Here is a 23,297-nt window from a genome sequence, read left to right on the forward strand (position 1 = left end):
CTTAATTCAATGCTACGCTGTTACATAGCATTATGTCCCATGCCTTGGTACTAATAAGAGTTCAATATTTATGTCCTTGAATTGCTATAGAGTGACATCTTCCACATTAGTGCTTCAAAGTCCCCGTGGGAAGGGAAAGCCACCTTTCCCCTATAAGAGTTCTACTTCCAACATGACTGAGTTAAACTAGTTAAGAGACCCTCAGACCTGCCCCCTCATTGGAGTTCTTTGAAGCAAACAGTCTGTTCCCTCAGCTCTTCTTGTCTTTTTCTGAGCACTGAATCCAGAAACACAAAAGCTTAGTAGTTGGATGGTTCTTACCTCACTCATTTGCAAAGAGTTGGCTTTTGCCAGGACAACTTCTGGAGTGTCAACAATGGAGGTGAACTTCAAGGCTTCCGGCCGTGTCCTGTACAGCCTTTCATTCACAAGGTCTTGAGCGCCCTTCACTCTGGTCATTTCTACGGAGCCTTCTGGCATCCAGCCAATGCCACGCAGCCACTCCAGATCCGCTTTGTACACACTCTGCCAAGATGTCAGACCACAGTGTTCTGATGTTAGATATGCCCTCTACTGGCTGAAAACCCAAGGGTTTGAGGAGAGGGGCAGAGAAGCATGGGGGATGTTGGTACCACACAAGGAAGAACTATGTTCTTACAGGGTCCAGGGTTTTTAATACTGATGACAAAAGTAATTTGTGAAAGCATAGCTCTTTCTACTATCCATTAATATAATAGTATTTATGAATTCTACAATATAATGTTTGAAACATTAACAGTTACATAACTGGGGAAAATGTAAAGGGAACTCTGGTTGAACCTCATTCCATTTTAATCCTGTGAAAAATGACTCACATGCTGCTCAGTGTCTTGGAACTGGTGATAACCATTTTAAAATGTTCAGATTTACCGTATCTGTTTGACTTGCCAGAAATTACAAATGGCATGAAAAAATAGTTTGGAAATAAAAGATTCGACCTCAGTAGAGCGGTTCATCTCTGTACTTTGCTTGCCATGGTTTTTCTATTAAACAGTGTGAATGATACTCTCCCTGGCCTGGGTTACTCGCAGCCCACAGAGGCCCCAAGGAACAACTAATAAATATTCCTGCCTCCTTATTCCCCCTCTCCCTGAGCTCATGTTACATACGTCACTCTGCAGTTCATAGGCCTTCTTGGCTTGAATGATGTCATTCTGATCAGGCAGGCAAGTCCAGTTGTGCAGGAAGTTGCGGTAGTCCACATCGCTGACCAGAGTCTGGCACTTCTTGGCCAGCACCAAGCCCAGCATGTCCACTGGGCTGCTAAACTTGGTCTTCCATTTCTGGAATTCCTTCTTGTACTCCCTGTCACTGTGAATCTTCCCTGCGTGCATGGCACACATGATCCTGGGATCATCTTCAACGCTCTGGGCTCCAATGTGGTGGCCTTTCTGTTTCTCATAGGCTTCCTTGTATTTGTACTAAAATGTCAGAAACCAGTTGAGAAAGCCAGGTTAAGATCACATGACATGCACAAGAATTTCAAACCTCAACTTTCTAATATTCTAGTATAATTTTTATGCTTTTCTACGATCATGAAAATAACTGGGCTGGAGAGTTGGCTCAGTGGTTAGGAGTACTGACTGCTCCTTCAGAGGACAAGGTGCTATTCCCAGCTCACAACCTGTGTAGTTCTAGGGGATCAGATGCCCTCTTCTGGCTTCCTTGAGCCATTCACATGGCACACACACATACACGCAGACAAACACACACATAATATAGAATAAATTAAATTTAAAAGAATGTAATGATTGGTATATCTTCATTCTTGAGAATTTTCCTTGAAGCAACTTTAATTCCCAAATGTATTCTCTACAAAATGAGGAGGAGAGATCTGGGGAAATGCATGCAGAAGTAATTGCCAAGTGGTTCAATAACCAGCATGCTCGGCACTATAGAAAGTGCAGGGTCTGAAGGGAAGGAACTCACGTCACTGGCAATGTCCCTGGAGGCTTTGGCACTTTTGATGGAAATGGCGTCCTCTCTCAGGTCATAGTCCTTCATCTTTGATTCATCCCATCCTTTGGTGTACAGTTTCTAGGTAGGAAGTACAACACAACAGAAAACGAAACTGTTTTAGAATCCCAACAGGCCACACCCAGGGAAGACATTGTTCAGGTGGAAAGACATTTTAATGGCTTCTATGGAAACTTAAACGCCACCCGAGGGCCTCTCTTACCTGGCTGATATTGGCAGAATTGCTCTTGGCCAGTAGGATTTCAGGAGTGTCTGGCATGACATGGATGGAGGCTTTGTCGGCATCCCAAGCTTCTGTGTATAGATGCTGTGGAGAAGGAGAGATCAAACCTTCTGCTGAACCCAGTCATGTTAGTTATTATCAACTACAGTGTATTTTACTACAAATAGAGCCTTTTTAAGGTAGTAAACAGGAAACCATGGTGACATTGAAACAACTAGAGTGTGGCCTGAGAGCTCTCATGAACCAATATGACGGCCTAATTGTGAATCCTTTTCACCCAGTGAACCATGAGCTTCCTCTTAGAACTTCTGGATTGGTTACACAGGCATGATATAGCAGAGGTGGTACATAGAGAAGTCAGCCTCTGGAGGAAGCTCAACCCAACTTCCTGTAAGAAGAGAGCTCCTGGGAAGGGTGTGTACACTTCACACTCCTGTTTAAAGGTGGTTCACAGTGTCTTTAAATAGTTGGTTATTTAAAGGATTATAATATGTAAAATGCCTTGAGTCATAGTAGATTCTCTCTGTCTCTATTTCTCTCTGTGTGTGTTTTTCTTTGTAGTGTTCTTGATGGGTATGGTGCAGTGTAAACAAGTTTCTGGAGTTTCATTCTGCAAACTCTAGAGTTTCATTCTGCAAACTGTCTCTGAGAGGCAATTTCTAATTTCTTCTGAGAGCTCACTCTCACTATCAGAATGACTGAAAGACATCCAGGCAGGGTTAGGAGAACTTATGTAAGTTCCACTCAACCTAAAATGTGAATGCACCTATCAGGGTCTACTGATTTGGTAAAGGATGAGCAGATAGATGGGACTCTGCAGAAAACAGTCTTCTATCTCGTGCGATAATAGTGCAAGCGATGATTCTGGCTCAGTTTCAAAAGTGGATTTTCATAGCCTAAGTCGGCAGAATCAAAGAGGCAACTATGCTGTTGTATAAAACACGGACCAAGAAAACCAGGGACCTCTGTCTGCTCCACTTGGGCCAGTGTTCCACGCAGAGGCAGGTCACAGCTGAGCAGGGCTCGTGCAGTGGTGTAGGGAGATCACCCCACACTCAGCTTTCACATGCACACAGGATTAGAGGGCACAGTTGGAGAAACGCGGAGGAGGCTAGCTAGAATCCCTGCAGTCATTCTGCGGGAGGCTGCAGAAAGGGGCACCTTCCCAATGGTTGCTCCCTGGCTCATCTGGCCTTTTCCCACCTCGCAGGCCAAGCCCATGGGAGGTCTGACTCTGGTGGCAGAAACCCACTTAGGACTCACCTTGCTCATTGTGATGGCATTATTCTTTGCCAGGACAATTTCTGGGGTGTCTGTGATACAAGTGAACTTGAGCTGGTCTGCAGGCTGGCGATACTTCCTGTCACTCAGGATTTCGCCCGCTCTCTTCACCTTCTCAACCTCGACAGAGCCAATGGGAACCCATCCAATGCCTCTCAGCCACTCAAGATCAGCCTTGTAAACAGCCTAAAGACAGAAGTGTTAAGCAATCAGGATTACCAAGTCATCCTGGCATTTGACTTTGAACACATACAAATAACTACTGAATTGTATTTGTGTACAATGTTAGGAAGATCCATCTTTGTTTAAAACAGCTTATCAAATACCTTGTCCCTGAAGTTGGCTGATGTTTGCTGTTTTTCTAGGACCCATAAAATGTCTTCAACATTTGATTTCAGTGGAACATAACAGCATTAGGGACACTACTGCCTGACTTCTGGAAGAAAGGTGCTTGCTGTCTAATGTGGTACTCACACCTCTTCATGTGGGAATCATCCTCTTGGAACACAGTGGGCCTATCCTGTCCCGTAGCAGCCTTCACAGATGGTTACATGGCAGACACAGTTATGTGGTGAATACTACCGACCAACCACTTGTGAATAAATACGCTTTCTTGTGCAAATAGAAGTAGTATTTTCACATGATTTTATATATATATATATATATATATATATATATATATATATATATGCTTCTAAATCATACTTTTTCTTGCATTTATTCTAAGTCTTTTTTACTTGTCTTGGTATTCATTTTTTTCATTGACTTTAAATAATCAGCTACAAGAGAACTCTTCTTATAAGTAAGGGCAACATTTTCTTTTGATGGTTTTTTTGAAGACCATTTTCCCCCTGTATTTTTACAATACCATTACTTTTACAATTCTTCCAAAAGCAACTATTTAGTCAGAGCCCAATCAAAACAAGAAGCTACTAAACCAATAAGGAAGTGTCCCTTGTGTGTTTTAGGTCACTGTAACATTTCAGTTTCCTAGAAATTAGTTAAACTGTGCATGACTCATTCCTAAGCATTCATTCACAATTGTTATTACTGATGCTTCATATAAGAAAAGTGAGTCAGTAAAAGGATGATGCAATCAATCTAACTGGAAAATTGGTTTGCTTTAAATTAGGAATTCTTAGTCTGTCATCAGTGAACCTGGACATAACTAAATCTAACATCCATATTTTTATTAACATTTAACTGAAACCTAGCATTCAAGCAAGTAAAAGTATGAGTAACAGATTACAGTACTATTAATACTACATGTGTGTTAGTTAGCAATAGGTGTTAAGGATACTGTTATATTACTGCAGATGTTACAGACTTCTTAAAAAATTTATGCCCTTCACATGTCTTGGGAATTAGGTATTATACCCAGAACTAGATATTGTATGTATGGCTGTAACTATTTAATGTGTTAATAAATATGCATATTATCAAATCTCAGATTTGGTTTAATATTTTCATAAACATTCTCAATATGATTGGTTTCCTTTGAGCCCAATGCTTACTTTGTATATTTCATAACACTGTCTTGCAAAGAGGCTCATGGGTTTTTATCAGACTTCCCAAAGATTGCATGACACTGAGAATTTAAGATTTCCCCACTAAACTGTTTGAACACACAGCTGAAGAATATTAGACCCACTCACATCACTTTGCAGGTCATAGGCCTTCCGTGCCTGAATGACATCATTCTGATCAGGCAGACATGTCCATTCGTGTAGAGGATGCTTGTAGTCTATGTCGCTTACAAGGATCTGGCACTTCTTGGCCAGCACCACCCCCAGCATGTCCACCGGGCTGCTGTACTTGGTCTTCCACTTCTCAAAGTCCTTCTTGTACTCCCTGTCACTCTGGATCTTGGCCACATGTATGGACCACATCATTTTGGGGTCATCTTTGATGTTCCGAGCCCCAATGTGGTGGCCCAGCTGCTTGCGGTAGCCTTCCTTGTACTTGTACTGAAGAAAGAAGAGGTATGTAAATCTGATGAAAAGAACACACACTACTTCTGTCTATATTCCCCATTATTATCACGTAGAACAAAGACATCTATCACCTACCCCATTTATAAAACAGGGTCCTGATGGTCATAGTCCATCACAGTTTGTAGCAGGACTGAGCCTAGACTGCAGGGCTCCCTGTATTTTGTATCCTGCCTTCTCTAAACTACACTACCAAGTATACACTGAATTCCTTAGCAAGCAAACATATAGTGTTTTTTTTAAACCATTAACACTAAAAATATTTTAGAATATCTCTCTTGTTGTTAGACCTTAGAATGAATTCCTTGGTCAAGGACATGCATTACATCTAGGCAGAGTTTATGTGTCATGGAACTATTCTCTTTATTAGCCCATCAACATCACCAATATTTTGCCAGGAGAATCATTCCTTGGGGTTTAGAATCTTTCAACTTTTAAAGTTCAAAAACAACATATCATGGCCCACTTTACCATGAGAGGCAGAGAGTGGGCGTTCCCAGCTTAGCAGCTGAGACTACTGTGATAATTGAAGGAAGGGTCAGCTCAAGGTCTGGGACTGGGGCAGGGGAAGAGCTTGTGTATCAAGGAGGTGGCTGGGTGCAGAGGACAGAGACACTCTCTGAAGGTGTTTCTTATTCATAGAAAAGGAGAGAAGGGAGGGATGAACGCTGAGAAGTCCCACTTGCTTCCCAGTTTGTCAGTTCCTAACATGGACTTCTTACAAGAGAAGTTCAGAGAGAGTTACAAAGGATGAAAACTCTAAACCATGCCCACCATCCAGCCATGGCCTCCATCCAGCCTTCTTCCATGCCCCAGTAAATACATGGAAACAACAGGGAAAAGATCATACCCACATTGGTAGAGTTTATCTGTAGTGCCAGTCATTGGAATTTCATAAATACCTGGATTAACTAGTGCCCAATTTCTGAGGTTCAAAAATAAAATATGGACTGGGACACAGCTGGGTGGCAGAGTCGTCACCTGGGTTCCATCCCCAGTACCAGAAAACAAAATGAAACAAATCAGCAGGTCTTTAAAAACAATTACTGCTTTAGAGACTGAACCAGCAACCAGGGAACCTGCCCAAGACTGACCTAGGCCCTCTGCATGTATGTGACAGTTGTGTAGTTCGGTCTTCTTGTGGGGCATCTAACAGTGGGAGCAGGGGCTGTCTCTGACTCTGTTGTCTGCTTTTGGGATCCTTTCCTCTTACCAGATTGCCTAGTCCAGCCTTAGTAGGAGAGGAGATGCCTAGAATCACCTCTACTGGATATACCACGGCTGGTTGATATCCATGGGAGTCCTGCCCTTTTCTGCACAGAAAAGGAGGAGTGGATGGGGGTGGGGCAGTGGTAGGAGGAACTGAGAGGAGAGGAGAGAGGGGAAACTGTGGTTGGGATGTAAGAATAAATAAATACAAAACAAACAAAAACCCAAACAAAAAAATTGCTGTTTTAAAGAAACAGATGGTCTTTATCTGACTGACAAGCATAACGGGCAGGGGTCAGTTCCTTCCTGCCCTTCACACTTTAACTCTGTGTAGGAGGGGAGCCCCTAGAGGAGGGTGAAACTTGGAAGTGCAAGCAAGTTCTGGAGAGAAACGCCCTGCAAGCTCCCATGTGACAACATTTTTTACAAAAGAAATGCTTCTTCAGAAACAAAAATCAACTTACGTCACTAGCGATCTCTCTGGAAGCCTTGGCTGCTCGGATGGGGATGGCATCCAGGCGCAGGTCATAGCCTTGCTTCCTGGCCTCCTCCAGCGCCACTTTGTAGAGTTTCTGTGGAAAGAGTCCTTAGTCACCACTCTCTTCAGAAGAAATGAAGCTGATTCCTGCTAATTTTTTTTGTCCTCATTTCAGTTAAAATGAATCCCCTAAATGTTCTTTCTGGTGGCTTCAAAGGTAATTACGTTTCACAGGCCACAGATGCTCAGGCATATGTTTGAAACATCAGGTTTTCCTGACTGATAAATCTGAAAACAGTTTGGGGGTGCATCAACACGTGGTTGCAAAAAATTTATTTTCCCAAATGAGTGCATATCAAAATCCAATGCTTACTAGTGCCTCAGAATCTTAAAAAATGCCATCTTACTATGGAAGGAGAAAGAGTAAGGAAGTGTTTTAAAATAGAATATATTTGATTTTATGAAAAGCCCAGTGCATACGGACTACTACAGTGGCCCATGATTGATTTGGAATCACGGCCATTATGAAAATATTTCTACAGACAGAGACGAACAGATGAATATGTGTAGTAATATCAAATGAAAAACAGTGAGAGAGCAGAGGAACTCAGCTTTAGATCAGGGTCTGAGAAGACTTTGTTCTAAGAACTTCCTCCCCATACCAAGTCCTTTGACATTCAAGTCCCTTATGTGAATGGGGTTCAGTAGCTTATACGCATCCTTCTGTATGTATCTCCCTTTTCAAGTCTTGAACAAGCTCAGGCGGGTCTGGACCCAGAGCATGCTCAACCTCACGAGCCTCCTGCCTCAGCCTTTCTTCTGAGTGCTGGGATTTACAAACATGACCTGCTTTGCCTGACCATCCTAGATATGTTGTAAATCGTCTCCAGGCTACTTATGATACACACTATAACATAAATATGTAAATAGTTACATGCTATATGATTCAGGGAACAACGACAATAAAAATCTACATTCACTTTCAGAATGGGTCCGGTGTTCTCGAGTATCTTGAAGCTGGGTGCAAATCCGTAGGCGCAGGGCTGCACTTGTGGCGGCTGACTACGGAGACCTTGTACCCACAGCTGACCCAAGGGAACATTCTAGAGGAGTGGCACTCTCAGGACATTGCCCTATAGGCACTCCACTTCCTGACTGGTCACCAAAGCCTGGCCTTCCTTGTGGACCCACAACACAGCCCAAGGTTAAATCAAGGGTGGCTGTTTCTCTTGCCAACAATGTCGGTTATAGGGCAGGCAATCAATTAGCCAGAGCATTTAACCAAGGGAAACAGTGTGAACCCCCATTTGCCTCTCGGGACACTCGCCTCACTGTAGTTGATCCTGTTGAGTTTGGCCAGCATGATTTCCGGTGTGTCGGGCATGACGTGGATGGTTTTCTTGTCATTGTCCCAGGCTTCAGTGTACAAGCGCTATTAAAAAAAAAAAAAAAGGAGACAATTGTTTTGGTGTCCACAGAAGCTGTCATTTCTTTGATACAAAGTAGAACTAAATTTATTAAGGCTACATCCCTTACTAAAAATTTTTATAAATAAATACTTTCACTATTGAAGAATTCAACAGTTCTGCAAAGCATAGTTGGGTTGTGGTATTTAAAAATCTGCCTGAGAAGGAATTATTGTCTCATAGTATTTGCTGTTTCTTTCTTGAGGCGGGGTTTCCTACAGCTCACTTTAGCTTCAAAATCATTACATATAACCTTCAACTCTGGATCCTCCTGTCTCTACCTCCCAAGTACTGGGATTGCAAGCATGGACCATCATGCCAGGCTTTATATGTAGAATGTATGAATTTTAGGTAATATTTCAAATTTATTCTTTGAAAATGTTGTAAGTGTACATGTGCTGGCTAGTTTTATGCCAAACTTGACACAGGTTAGAGCCATCTGATAGAAGGGAACTTCAATTGATAATATGCTTCCGTAAGATCAGGCTATAGGCAAGCCTGTAGGGCATTTTCTTAATTAGTGATTGGTGGGGGAGGGCTCAGCCCATTGTGGGTGGTGCCACCCCTGGGCTGGTGGTCCTGGGTTCTATCAAAAAGGCAGAGCAAGCCACAAGGAGCAAGCCAGTGAGCAGCACCCCTCCATGGCCTCTGCATCAGCTCCTGCCTCCGGGTTCCCGCCCTGTGTGAGTTCCTGTCCTGACTTCCTTCAGTGATGGACTGTGATGTGCAAGTGTAAGCCAAACAAACCCTCCCCTCCCCAAGCTGCTTTGCTCATGGTGTTTCATCACGGCAATAGTAACCTAACACAGCATACAATGTATCTTGATCAAATCTTCTCCTCCAACTTCTTCTGGGCTCCCCTAAAACACCCCTCTCAACTTCACTCCTCTTTTTCATAGTACTTTTAACAAGAGTTTAATATTTTGATGTATCACCAAGTAATAAATATATCTCAATAGAAAAACATTTATGTTAAGACAGGTAATCTAAGCTCAGAAAGCAAAACCACTTGTAATATGGAGACCCTAGTTTGTACTGTGTATACACAAACACACATGTCATCTAACCTCCACACGCATGCTACGGCACACATGTGTATACACAAACACACACACAACATAGGTAAGTAAAGAAATAAGTAAAATGTAATAGAGAATGTCAATGAGTGTAAATGTAGTGTAAAGCTTTCAAAAACTAGAAAGAAGGTCAAGAAAAAGCTAAAGAATCTGGAGTCGAGGGGAAGAAAAAGCAATGCACAGCCCACAAAAGCAGAAGAGAGACTGGGTGGGTAATAATACAAAAGGGGCTGTGGGCAAGGGGTGAGAGAGATGAGGGGGGAGAGCTTCCAAGACACACTTCATATGCCTGTTCAAGTCATTTTAGAAGGTCTGAGAAGCCTTAGCGGAACCGTTGAGACATAACAGCGTGTCACAGTCTTCGTCCTGCCCTGTGGTAACTGTCGAGGCTTCCTGGTGGAGAGGGAAGACTCACCTTGTTCATGTTTATCTTGTTATTCTTTGCCAGCACCTGCTCCAGTGAGTCAGTTATGCTGGTAAATTTCAACGTGTCTGGACGCTGGCGGTAGATATTATCACTTAGTATCTCTGTGGCCCTCTTGGCTTTAACAACCTCCAAGGAACCAATGGGAACCCAGCCAATGCCTTTCATCCATTCAAGGTCGGCCTTGTACAGATTCTGAAGACCAACAGGTAAGAAAGCTGCATTAACTATTCTTTTTTGATTCAACTTAAAACATATCACACTCAAGAAACAGGAATACTGAAGGTAGGCAGGTGTTTGTAGAAATATGCTCAACATATAATATACATATGTCCAAAACCCTTTAGAAATTAATTAATGAAAAAAGGAATAGAATTCCCGCTGAACAGTCAAAGTTGTCAGCATACTCAGACCCCCATCACTGACTAACCCTTGAATTCTCTAAAGATTTTTTTCTTAAGCTTTTTAAAAAAGGACATTATTCTGTCCTTAAAATTTTTACAAGATCTTTCACAGAGGACCAGTGCTCCTTAAGCCTTGGAAAATGTGTTCTAATCATTTCAAATTAAACCACGTGCATGAGCAGACCAATGGCACAAAGTATGGCAATCACAAAACCCCTGCCTTAATTTCCATCTCTAAAAATCCCCAAATATCAAGTAAGTAAAGGAAATGTGAAGATGTAAAGATATTAGGTATTTATCCAGTATATTCTTGAGAAGATGAGCTAACTGCTAATATAAGATAATTTACTTTGAAAAAGCAAGGATGTCTTCTTATTTCCCGGTAAATTTAAAGTATAAACAGTTATTAAAGTACTGTCAAACAATACACTTTCATTCCCACTCTCCATTAGCCTCTGCCAACATGTATTCTCTCTCACTTCTACTTTGTTGTCCACAAAGTCACCAGTAATACTTCATTTCTTTTTTTTCTTTTCCTTCCTTCCTCCCTCCCTTCCTCCCTCCCTCCCTCCCTCCCTCCCTCCCTCCCTCCCTCCCTCCCTCCCTCCCTTCCTTCCTTCCTTCCTTGATAGGGTCTTATAGCTAAGGCTGGCTTTGAACTCCCAATCTCCCTGCCTCCACTTCTGGGATTTACAGGTGTGAGCCACAGTGGCTGGGTCGGCAGTGCTATTTTGAGGCCTAAGCTTTAGCCCATTCAGTCAAAAGAGGCCTGGATCACCAGGAAACTAAATCTTGTATAATGTTGATAGTATTTCTTTCCTTTTTACCCATAACTTTTGGGGGATTGGTTTCCAATGAGAAATCCTTTCAGACCTTTATTGCATACTTCTAGGGGCATATGGATTCCAGGCCCTTGACACTAATCAGAATCTCACAGATTTTCCTCTTATCTGTTTTTATCCTTTATCAGGGATACTTACGTCACTCTGGAGGTCATATGCTTTCCGAGCCTGTATGACATCATTCTGGTCTGGCAGGCACGTCCATTCATGCAGGGGGTGTTTGTAGTCCACATCACTGACCAAAGTCTGACATTTCTTGGCCAAAACAATACCAAGCATGTCCACTGGGCTGCTGTATCTTGTCTTGTATTTCTCAAATTCTTTCTTATATTCACGGTCACTCTGCACTTTGGCAATGTGGAGGGACCACATCATCTTGGGATCATCGTGTATTGCTCGGGCACCAATGTGGTGACCCAACTGCTTCCGGTAGGCTTCTTTATATTTGTACTGAAAGAGACACAACCCAGAGCATAAGGAAGGAGGAGGAGATGGAGAGAACCACTGCCTACTGCCCCAGTGAGGGTGCCCTCTGTGAAATCAGAAGACAGCGGGGTTCTCCCAGCAAGATGCGTGATGCCTTGGGGCAAGAAGAGCCTCCTTGTTCTTTCTGTAAATCCCAGGGAACCATGCTGGCAAAAACTGGCCAAAAGTGAACACTGAAAGAGGCTGTCCAATCGTAGCCACAAGCCAATCCAGTGCCCCAGAAGCCCTACCAGTCTCTACCCTGGTAGAGACCACCCCAGGGTGTGTGCCTACATGGCACCCAGGCATCTTCTCCTTGGAAAGGCAGAGAAATATAGCACATATGTTATTCAAACTACATATAGCCTATAGGAGCGTACATACAAGCCAGGAGGCACAGTTTTGAAAATGACGGTTTGTGTTATTTAGTTAGGTGTGGAGTTTTGGTTTCATGAAATGAGAAAGATATGGAGACGTTTTACCTGACAATGGGAAAAGAGGAGTACTATTTAATCACACCCTTACAAAACAGTTACTGCAGTTAGTTCCACCTTTTCTGACCATAACTAGAAAGGTTCACAAGCCATGAAGATGGACACTGCTTCTGCTTTTGATAACTTTAAACATGTCCGGGAAACTTCATTTTTAGAGTACAGAAATCATGACTTTATAAACCTCAGAACAAAGGGACCCTCAGCCTTTGGCTATCCTCCACCTCCCTTCCTGTGTGGGCAAACTCGGATACGCCTATTTCATTTTTGGTGTCATTGTCCCGAGTGTATCATGAGGTTCCATGAGCTGCTCAACCAAGTCCATAGGACTGCAAGACACCTGCTCTGTTTAACCAAGAAAAAGCAAGGTCAACGGAGCACAGTGCAGTGTAGACTATGAGGGGGGGCGGGGGGACATGAGTGGGTTACCCACTGTCCCAGTTCTACTCAGTGGGGGGTGGTGAGGTGCATGATGACCAACGAGAAGTTCTACAAAATTACACAAATACAGAAATGTGATCCCCTGTGCCAGTGGCTGGCCTGACCGGTTACAGAGTCAGCACTTACATCACTAGCAATGTCTCGGGAAGCCTTGGCAGCCACGATGGGGATGGCATCACTTCTCAAGTCGTAGCCTTCCTTCTTAGCTTCTTCCATGGCCTGGCGATAGAGGCTCTGGGGAAAGAAGAAAGTTACTTTTAGTTGTAGAACTCACATCTGCTTGAAAAGCCACATTTTTTTTTTTTTTTTTTTTTTTTTTTTGCCAAAAGAGGACAACCCTTGGATGTAGAACTATGCAGTCTTAACCAAAGTAAAACAACATAACAACATCAACATAAAAGAATTTTTCCAAGCTATTAAGTTAATGGAAATTTCGCATTCAGTAAATCATAACATCACACCTTCTTGTACAAATCCTTGTAGGTTTAGACACTAAGTCAGCAGTTCTCGGTTATGTTTAAGCCAGTAAGCACCTTCTCCTTTCATAAAACAGCCAAGAAGTATGCTAGAACTCCAGATTTGAAATAGGAATAATTTTACCTGGCAGCCAGCATCACTGTATAATAATATATAATAAATCACTATAAGCATGTGTTCATAATCAGAAGTATGCTGCAATAAGACTGGGCGAATGCATCTAAAATCTGTTAATAGTTAATTGCTCACTAGTAACTGGTCTCAACTGCTGGAAATTGGCAGCAGATACAGGGACAGCAGATACCAAAGACTTATGAGTCAAAAAAGAAGATTCTATTTTTTTTCTTAGAACTGAGAAAACATCATCACTGTTCAATTTTTGTGACAAAAGACTTCTTAAAAATTTCTTTGTTCACAAAAATTTTGACCAATTTTGTATCCTTCTAAAATAGTGTACTTTATAATCACTGTTAATACTGCTCATCAACAAATCGAAACCAACACTCTGTCTGACTTCATGACAGTGTCTCACTGTGCAGCCCAGGCTGGCCTGGAACTTACAATCAATCCTCTGGCCTCATGTTCCTCGGTGCTGAGAAAAGTTGAATGGTGTGTGCACCATGCTTGGCAAAATATTTACTTTAATGAACAAATTTTAATTGTAAAAGGTTACTAGATCTCTTAATGTGATGTGTTACTTAGAGAGGCACACTGAGCTTTGAGTGGAAAAGATTCTGATGGGCACTAACGAGTTAAATGGTCTGTCTGCACGGTTTTGCTTGAATACCCTCCGTCCGATCTACGGTGCCGAACTAGCGACACAGGGGTGCCCTTTGCTTTTTAAAAAGTAAGGCCTTTATGTAATCACACTTGGGCAAATATTTTTATAGATGTTTTGACGCTTCAGAATGGGCATTTTCCTCTTTGGAAAACCTATAGAAAGTTTCAAGACAAAGTCCACATCAGTGGACACCCAGCTTCTCCCCGTGTTTGTGTTTCTCTCCTGCCCTCTTTCTTTGTGCTGAATGTATCTCTTTTTTATTTGCTACATGTATTTCTCTATCAATAAAGACCACTTTGATGATAGAGGTTAAACCAAATGCAGTGCTCTGCAGCCTTTTCAATTTATTTTAAATTATTCAACCAGTTAAGAGAAAATTATAGACACCACAAACTTCACTCCCAAATGTTATTTTACAGAAGATTTATTTCATTTTTACTTATGGGTATGTCTATGTGTTCTGTGTGAACATACGCCAAGTGTGTGTGGGCTCTAGAGGACGGCAGAAGAGGGCATCTGATCCCCTGGAGACAGAGTTACAGGTGGTTGAAAGCTAATCTATGTGGAATACTGGGACCTGGGTCCTCTGGAAGAGCCAGGAGTTCTCTTAACTGCTCAGTCACCTCCACAGCCCTAGAATATTTCTTTTATAACTGTCAAGTCATGTAATCCATTTATTATGTCTTTGCACTCCAGAACAAATGTTTAAGTATGTCCTCATGTACAAGTGGGGAAAATGGTCTGAAACCATCTCCTCACCTCAGGTCAAATTTCTTTAATTTTCCCAATCTTTGAAAGAGGCATGGTGTTTTGAGGCAGACAGCACTTTTCATGATCTCCAAGGCTGTGTTTTAAAGCTTGTTTTGGGAAGTCACACATGCAAGGGGACTGGAATAGATGGATGAGCATACAAGAGAAAAGGCTGAGGTGTGTTCGTCTCATGGACACTCAAGGAGTGAACTGTGGGGTGAAGGCACTTGGTAATGGCTTTCAAAGTCATTTAAGAGGGCCATTCTTAAACCTCATCCTCAGAAAACAGAGGTTGGTGAATTAGTCTTGGCATTTTAAAGAAAGAAAACCAAGTTGGAAATTTTAGAATTAAAAAATATCCCAATATAGTCTTAGTAGTCTAAAAGGAAATCTTACTTCATTTCTCCTCAGGTATAACCTGGGACAGAAGTTAGCTGCATCTGCCTTAGGTTCAGCGAGGCCAAGCTCAACAGCGAAACCCTCCCTAATGTGGCTGAGCCAGGGCAGGAGCTTCCCTAATGTGGCTGAGCCAGGGCAGGAGCTTCCCTAATGTGGCTGAGCTGGGTCAGGAGCCTGCCCTAACGTGACTGAGCCGGAGCACGAGCCTGCCCTAATGTGGCTGAGCCAGGGCAGGAGCCTCCCTAATGTGGATGAGCTAGGGCAGCATTGCCTCTAATGCGGCTGAGCCAAGGTAGGAGCCTGTCCTCCACTTGGACAAGAACATTGAGTAAGAAACTACTTATGTAGTAGTAATTCTGCACTGCAAAGACAATTGTTTTTCCCTTAGATCCTAATGTATCTAATAAACTTCAACGACAGAAATTGGTTTCATTGCCCTTAGGCAATTTTGAAAAGGATGAATTAAAAAAAAAAAACCACTATCATTTGGATCGTATTAATAAACTTTGTTATTTTGAATATATTAAATACATTTAATTTTCTCCTATTTCCCCTTCTCAGGGAAATGCATGCATCCCTCTTTGGGTCCTCATATTAATTTTCATGGTGACTTGAGGGCAAAAGAAGGAAATTAAAATTTATTAATCCACCATTACATCAGTTCCCATCCTACCCATGATATAGATTTTACCTCATTTTGTTACCACAGAAGTTTCTAGAGATTTTAAGGATGGTGTAACTAAGGAAAACAAACATGAAGAATACACTTTAAAACAAGTTCTAATTTGATGGACAACACAATTCCTGTGGATCCTTGTGTGTGTGCATCTCTCTCTCCTTGCGCCTCCCCCCCGTACATGCTTGTGTGTGTGTGTGTGTGTGTGTGTGTGTGTGTGTGCGCGCGCATGTGCGTGTGTCCAGGCACACACATGCCACAGTGCACTTGTGGAGCCAGAGGACAATCTTGAGCATCAGTTTTCACTTTCTATCCTGTTTGACACAGCCTCTCCCATGTGTGCCTGGCTCGCCAGCCTGGGGATTTTCAGGAATTCTGTCTCTACCCCTACCTTTCATTAGTTCTGGAGTTAAGATGCTCACTAGCACATCTGACATCACACGGTTTCATGGGCTCTGAACCAGGCCAAAATGTTCCCACAGCAAGTACTTCACCCACTGACTCACTTTTCTAGCTCCAGCAATAACTACTTTTAATTGAAATTATTGTTTATTTGTTATTGATTGATTGTAAGGGCTGTTAGTTCTGTGTTTGTCTTTCTATTTAATTATTTTTGATTCAATTATATCTCAATTCAAAGTAAGATAGTGAGTATAAAAAACAAAACTAAGTATAGTGGACTACATCATGACTGTGATGAACGGAAGTCTGATGTTCCTACATTAGCAAAAATCAGTGTGAACAGATGAAGGAAATAAAGAGCTGACTGCCTTACCTCACTGTAGTTTATTTTATTTTGTCTGGCCAACATAATCTCGGGTGTATCAGGCATAATGTGGATTTGGGTCTTGTCTTTGTCCCAGGCTTCTGTGTACAAGCGCTGTGAAGAGAAAACAATAGAAGATTCAGAAAAGCCATGTTTTAAACAGGAGCTTTAGTGGAGAGACCACGAGCAAATTGAAAAGCAGCCTCTGCCTACTGTGCTGTGGATTTGCTTCACACTCGTCTCAATCCCTTTGATTTCTACTGGGTGTCTACGATAGCTAAATATATGCATACATTAACATGAGAAAATATACAGAGAAGCAAACACACACACACTACCAGGCCACTCAAAACCCAATTAAAATTTCAAAATCAAGTGTTTCCCCAGCATGTTTATGTATCCACATGTTTACTCTGACTATATTAAAACTCTTTTCATAAGTTTAAAGAAGATTCAATACCAACAATATACTACTCTAACAGACTTAAAAGATGTTGAGCCCCAAAGCCATTCGATTTTGATATTTTTTAACTTTTAATCATGTGCATGCATGTGGGTCTGTGTGTGGGTATGTGCACATGAGTGCAAGTGCCCGCAGAAGCCAGAGAGGTCAGATCCCTTGAAGCTGTACTTACAGACAATGGTTAGCTGCCCTGCATGGCTGCTAGGCACTGACTTGGTTCCTGGGCAAGGGCAGTAGGCACTTTTAACCTCTGAACCATATTTCAAGCCCCAAAGAATCCTATTTGCAACACTGACCATTTCACAAAGAGACAGCAAAGCAGAAACTCCCATCTGTATTTGAAATTCTTATATAAGGGTACATAGAGCTCAAATAAACCATTCTGCTTTGGGTAAGAATTTAACTGGATAAAATAAAAAAGACTAACTTACAGACCGTAGCTATTTGTTCTAAATGATCCATACTCCTGCTTTGTTTCTCCTTAGACTGGGCTCTCACCTTGTTCATGTTGAGGGCGTTGCTCTTGGCCAGCACCTGCTCTAGAGAATCAGTTATACTGGTGAACTTGAACTTATTTGGAGGCTGGCGGTAGATGTTGTCACTCAGGATCTCTGCGGCTCTCTTGCACTTGACCACATCCAGAGACCCAATAGGGACCCAGCCAATGCCTCTCATCCACTGGAGATCTGCCTTGTACACATTCTGGGAAGAAGAGAAGGGTAGATGTTATCACCAAGAATCTCTTGTGTTGATCTAACACTTGACCACACCCAGAGACCCAATGGGAGTCCAGTCATTTCCACTTATCCACTAAAAGATTACAAATGTTCTAATGAGATCCAAAAGCAAGTGCTACTGAACTTGTTATGACACCTGGTCTCAAAAAAACGAAGAACAAGGACTAGAAACTTTGGGAAATGAAGCTTTGTATATGTCTTTAAAAACATGAAGGCAAGATTGTATTTTATCTTGTGGCATCATGTTCTCCTTTAAAAAAATAAATAAAAGGTATCTTAAAAAATGAGCAGTTGAAGTAAGATGCATCAGCTCTCTGAGGGTTCTAGCTAATCTTAAACATAAATGTTATTATGAATTACTACCATGAGTGCAACTCCCATAGATCTCAGCACTCACATCGCTCTGGAGGTCGTAGGCCTGCCGAGCATGGATGACGTCATTCTGGTCAGGCAGGCACGTCCACTGGTGCAGGTAGTTCCTGTAGTCCACGTCGCTGACCAAGGTCTGGCACTTCTTGGCCAGCACCACGCCCAGCATGTCCACCGGGCTGCTGTACTTGGTCTTCCACTTCTCAAAGTCCTTCTTGTACTCCCTGTCACTCTGGATCTTGGCCACATGCATGGACCACACCATTTTGGGGTCATCTTCGATGTTCCGAGCTCCAATGTGGTGGCCCAGCTGTTTGCGGTAGCCATCTTTGTATTTGTACTGAAATGAAAAGGGTTATTTTTTTTTCCAAAAGTTATTTTTTTCCCAAAAGTTAATGGAATGGGTTAAGAGTTTAATTAGTTTAAAATCTTGCTGTTTTTCAGTTCTTGCTGAGAAATAAAGTTACCTGGTTATTTCCCTATCTCTATTCTAAATGGTGGTTTAAAGGCCCAGCAACACTCTGGTGGGAAACAGGCCAAGCTTAATTATGCTATTTCATGCAGACATCAAGTCTCTGGATTGAAAGGCAGTAATATTTTTCAAAAGATGAATCAGAAATGTGTACCAACTTTCTCGTTATCTTTTGGCCAGTAAAACCACTAACTAAAAATCTTTTGTGTGATTCCAAGAATATTATTCTTCAGTTGGTAGATGTGATTTCTTCTCCCACAACCCCCACTGCCATTCAAAGTCTGGCTCTGGTGACTTTCACTGAGTCTCTTGACTCCCTGGAATGGGCAGGACTGGACCTCCATGCTGCTCGTCCTGTGCCAAATGTGGCTGAGGTGAGACTTCCACAAGTGAGAAAGTGACTTGTATATAAGCAGGTTAATATTTTGGTGGTGATGGGAACAGCAACCATTGTGTTCTCTGGCACCAGGGTCACTGAAATTCTTATGTAGATCTACTGTAGTCTCTATTCTACCAAGGACCTTCATCAGAAAGAGCAGGAGTATTTACACTCATTCTCAGTTTTATTCCTCTGTGTCCTTTTATTTTCACTAAATGTGAAGAGTGCACTTCAGGAAATTTTCAAAGGAAGTTCAATAATACAGAACAAGTTTGGGGAAAAGTAGAGTTTCCTGTCACATACCAGGTCTTTATCTGTTGGACAATAATACAATCAAGTTATCTTCTAGTATTCTTATGCCTATGAAAGCTACATGATCAAATATAAAGATGAATTTTCCATAATTATAAACCTGAAATACTGTAGATTATGATTCAATTTTAAACCAATGGTGCCTGGGTATTAACCTTTTGGAATTAAAAATGAGTTTTTTCAAGTAAGAAATGTTTGTGTGATTTAAAATAAGTCAATAGATGTGTTCTAACTGGCACTTCAAATGCATCCTGTCACTGTGTTACTGAGCCTGCCTCCCCAGCCTGTCTATCCACATAAATATCTGTGTGTCACTACTCACGTCACTGGCGATGTCTCTGGAGGCCTTGGCTGCCACAATGGGGATGGCATCAACACGCAGGTCATAGCCTTTCTTCTTTGCTTCTTCATTGGCGAGTTTATACAGACTCTGCAGAAAGAGAAAAAGGTTAACAGCAACAATTTAGAGTATCAAGTGACTTCCACCACGTGATTTGTAAAGGCTGTAACTGGTCATGACCTGGTGATGGGGGAAAGCAAGTGAATTCTGTCCTATTCTTCAAAAAAGCACTGAGCTAGGCATGGTGGTGCACACCTTTAATCTCAGCACTCAGGAGGCAGAGGTAGGTGGATCTCTGAGTTTACCTGGTCTACAGAGCAAGTTCCAGGACAGCCAAGGCTATACAGAAAAAAACCTGTCTTGAAAAACAACAACAAAATGCCCCCAAAATCAAAAAACTATTTAGTGTCAGAAATGAATTAGACACAGCAATGGGTATTAAAATCAATATAATAATCTATTAGATATTTTATCATTATAGACTTATATATTTCACTTATAAATTAATGATAAAACTATTGATATAGACTCATAAATTAGTAATTAGATAAAATATAACCTATGTATGCTGCTAAGTAAAAAAGAAATGGGAGAGCAATATGCTCAATATTACTCAATTTACTTATTATATGACATGCACTTTTACTCATTTTCTTCACTACTTAACTTTTATTGCAACAGGTAATATCTTACAGTGTTTAAAGACAAATAAAAAATTAAGATAGAACTTGGAATATAGTTGACTGTAATCTCAACTTGAAGACTGGATTTCGGTTATATATTAGTAAAACACGTCTATAAAACTGCACTTTCCTGGGACTGACCCAGCACTCGGCATTGTTGGTGGAGTGCACTTCTCTAACGGATCTTCAGTTCCTTTGCCTTTGGTTTCCTTTTCTGACCTTTCTGCACCTTGCTCCCCTCTCTGCCCTGGATGGTGCAGTGATGTATCTGGCTGCTGAGGATGGATCTCCGGCAGGTACAGCCCAGCTCTCCTCTTTGGGTAACGAGTCTCCTACCCTTGCAGAAGGGCATCATCTCTGAAGCCCAGTGTGGGCAGACCACCTGCTCTGGCGCAGCCTGTACCTGGCCAGAGGAACTTCACTCTGCTGTTCAGTGAGCAGGCTCACTTAGCTCTCTCTCACACACACTATATCGTTTAACCGAATTTTAGCAGATTTTTTTTAAAAAGTGGTATTTTGACTATAGTTTCTGCTCCTTTGTTTCATATCTCAGTTTTAATTCAAGACCAGTGTGGGGAAGAGGTGTGCATTAGTAAAGGCTCCTTGCTAGGGCTATGAGATGCTGCCAATTAAAATGTAGCACATCAGTTGAACTTGAATTCCAGGTAAATAAATATTATTTATTGATGTTAACAATAAGCCAGTGTTTTATCTGGCAAACTGACCCCTTACAAGTACCAAAAAATACTCCGTGGTCTATTTGTTCACTTTAGGAATAACTTCAATGTGTAAGAAACAGTGTGAGTTCACTTTGCCTGTAGAATCTTATGAAATGTAGTATTCAACCCCGAAATAAAAGGGGATGGGCCAATGTTGACATGAAAGAGCACACTATCGAGTGTCCACACCTCCCAGCAGCCTATACGAGCATCTGTACGTGACTTCCGAAGCCCCTACCTCACTGTAGTTGATCCTGTTCTGTCGTGCCAGCACGATCTCCGGTGTATCAGGCATTACATGGATTTGAGTCTTGTCTTTGTCCCAGGCCTCTGTGTATAATCGCTATAAAAATCAGGTCAGATGTTGAAAGAAAACCATTTAAGATAGGCACTCCAAAAAGTCAAATTAAGACAGGATTATTGTTTAGGAAAAATAAGCTACATTTGATACAAGGCATTAGACTAGAGCAGTGGTTCTCAATCTGTGGGTTGTGACCCCTTTGAGGATCAAATGACCCTTTCACAGGGGTCACATATCAGATATCCTGCATATCAGATTACATTATGATTCATAAGAGTAGCAAAATTACAGTTACGAAGCAGCAACAAAATAATTTTATGCTTGGGGGTCACCACAATATGAGGAACTGTATTAAAGGGTCGCAGCATTAGGAAGGTTGAGAACCATTCTACTAGAGGTTTGGATTACTGCTTGCTACCAAGACTAAACCTGGAAACAATGAGACTTACTAGATTTCAAGAACAATTTAAAAGTTAACTGTGACTCTGTCCCTTAAGGGGAGCGTTGACTCCATTAGTCATTGAAGGGTAAAGGTGTGGAGTCTGAGGTGGCTGGACTCACCTTGTTCATGTTGAGGGCGTTGCTCTTGGCCAGCACCTGCTCCAGAGAATCAGTCACACTGGTGAATTTGAACTTGTCTGGAGGCTGGCGGTAGATGTTGTCACTCAGGATCTCTGCGGCTCTCTTGCACTTGACCACATCCAGAGACCCGATGGGGACCCAGCCAATGCCTCTCATCCACTGGAGATCTGCCTTGTACACATTCTGGGAAGAGGCAAGGAAGGCAGAAGCTCTTCATCCAGGGAAAAGTGTGCAATGTAAGGTTCATTTATTGTAAAGGTGCAAATGACATCCGTAAGAAAGTGAGATTCTATTGTTTTCATAGAAAGCAAGCCTAATGTAGGCAGATGGCAAGAACAACCATGTTCAAAATGACCCAGAAATGTTTTCTTAATCTCAATAAAAATAGGCCAAATATTTGAACTGTTAGGAAAGGAATGATCCTAACTAACGTCTGTCAGTCATGGTAATGACTTTTTATCAATAATGTGCACGGGACAGAATGAAAACCCAGAGTGAGAGGAATCATGGATGGCCTACAACAAGCCACCAGTGAATCCATACATGGCCTTAGCCTCAGGAAACATTCTGCAGCTATCAAAGCGTTCACTTTCTAAGGATACTGGCAACATGGAGAAATGTTATTAATGTATATTTTAATGAAAATTGGCATGTGGAGCAATGTGGGTGGGGAGACTATGTGTGCAGGGGTTGGGGGGATTGTATTGAACTAGATTGTTGCCTTCAGTGCCTTTTTTCTTATATTTCAAATTATCTTCTTAAAAAAAGAGTGATTGTAAAGCGACAAGCGACATAGCATAATGAGGAACCCTTGATGCCCCCAGAATGTGGACAGTTGTCATGCTGCCCAAGACTGGGGACAACAAGTTGGGCTAGGGTCTCAGTCACCTTCCCACCAAGTTCTCAGGGTGGGAGGCTCAGGCTAGTTTCCAGAGACATCCATCTTGCCATGTGTTTTTTAGTTCATTTTAAGCCATTTTTTTTCTGCTAATTTTTTTTTAATATCTTATAAGTATTTCCCAACAATGTTACTGGACCCCCTGGTCATCTATCCAGGGGAATTTTAGCTGCCTTGGAAACTGAATGGAAAAATAAATGTGAATTTTTTTTTCTGAGATCAACAATTTTTTTTAAATTTTATTTTACAATACCATTCAGTTCTACATATCAGCCATGGGTTCCCCTATTCTCCCCCCTCCCACCCCCCCCCCTTACCCCCAGTCCACCCCTCATTCCCACCTCCTCCAGGGCAAATCCTCCCCCGAGGACTGTGATCAACCTGGT

At 41.9% G+C, this 23,297-nt stretch overlaps 1 protein-coding gene across 24 annotated transcripts in view; it reads right to left on the bottom strand.

Moving 5' to 3' along the window:
• Neb (nebulin) overlaps positions 1 to 23,297 on the bottom strand; it is a 196,481-nt gene that overhangs the window by 85,534 nt on the left and 87,650 nt on the right. For all 24 annotated transcript variants that reach the window (XM_037204780.1, XM_037204781.1, XM_037204762.1 and 21 more), the window contains 17 exons: positions 21,993 to 22,196; positions 21,369 to 21,473; positions 19,711 to 19,818; positions 18,254 to 18,565; positions 17,618 to 17,821; positions 16,666 to 16,770; positions 12,934 to 13,041; positions 11,549 to 11,860; positions 10,156 to 10,359; positions 8,526 to 8,630; positions 7,185 to 7,292; positions 5,176 to 5,487; positions 3,503 to 3,706; positions 2,219 to 2,323; positions 1,969 to 2,076; positions 1,149 to 1,460; positions 322 to 525 (listed from right to left, as the gene is read on the bottom strand). In XM_037204780.1, coding sequence (XP_037060675.1) covers positions 322 to 525; positions 1,149 to 1,460; positions 1,969 to 2,076; positions 2,219 to 2,323; positions 3,503 to 3,706; positions 5,176 to 5,487; positions 7,185 to 7,292; positions 8,526 to 8,630; positions 10,156 to 10,359; positions 11,549 to 11,860; positions 12,934 to 13,041; positions 16,666 to 16,770; positions 17,618 to 17,821; positions 18,254 to 18,565; positions 19,711 to 19,818; positions 21,369 to 21,473; positions 21,993 to 22,196 — 3,120 coding nt within the window. The remainder of the gene's footprint in view (positions 1 to 321; positions 526 to 1,148; positions 1,461 to 1,968; positions 2,077 to 2,218; positions 2,324 to 3,502; positions 3,707 to 5,175; positions 5,488 to 7,184; positions 7,293 to 8,525; positions 8,631 to 10,155; positions 10,360 to 11,548; positions 11,861 to 12,933; positions 13,042 to 16,665; positions 16,771 to 17,617; positions 17,822 to 18,253; positions 18,566 to 19,710; positions 19,819 to 21,368; positions 21,474 to 21,992; positions 22,197 to 23,297) is intronic.

Source organism: Peromyscus leucopus, chromosome 4 (genome assembly GCF_004664715.2).
Source record: "Peromyscus leucopus breed LL Stock chromosome 4, UCI_PerLeu_2.1, whole genome shotgun sequence".
Lineage (NCBI taxonomy): Eukaryota > Metazoa > Chordata > Mammalia > Rodentia > Cricetidae > Peromyscus > Peromyscus leucopus.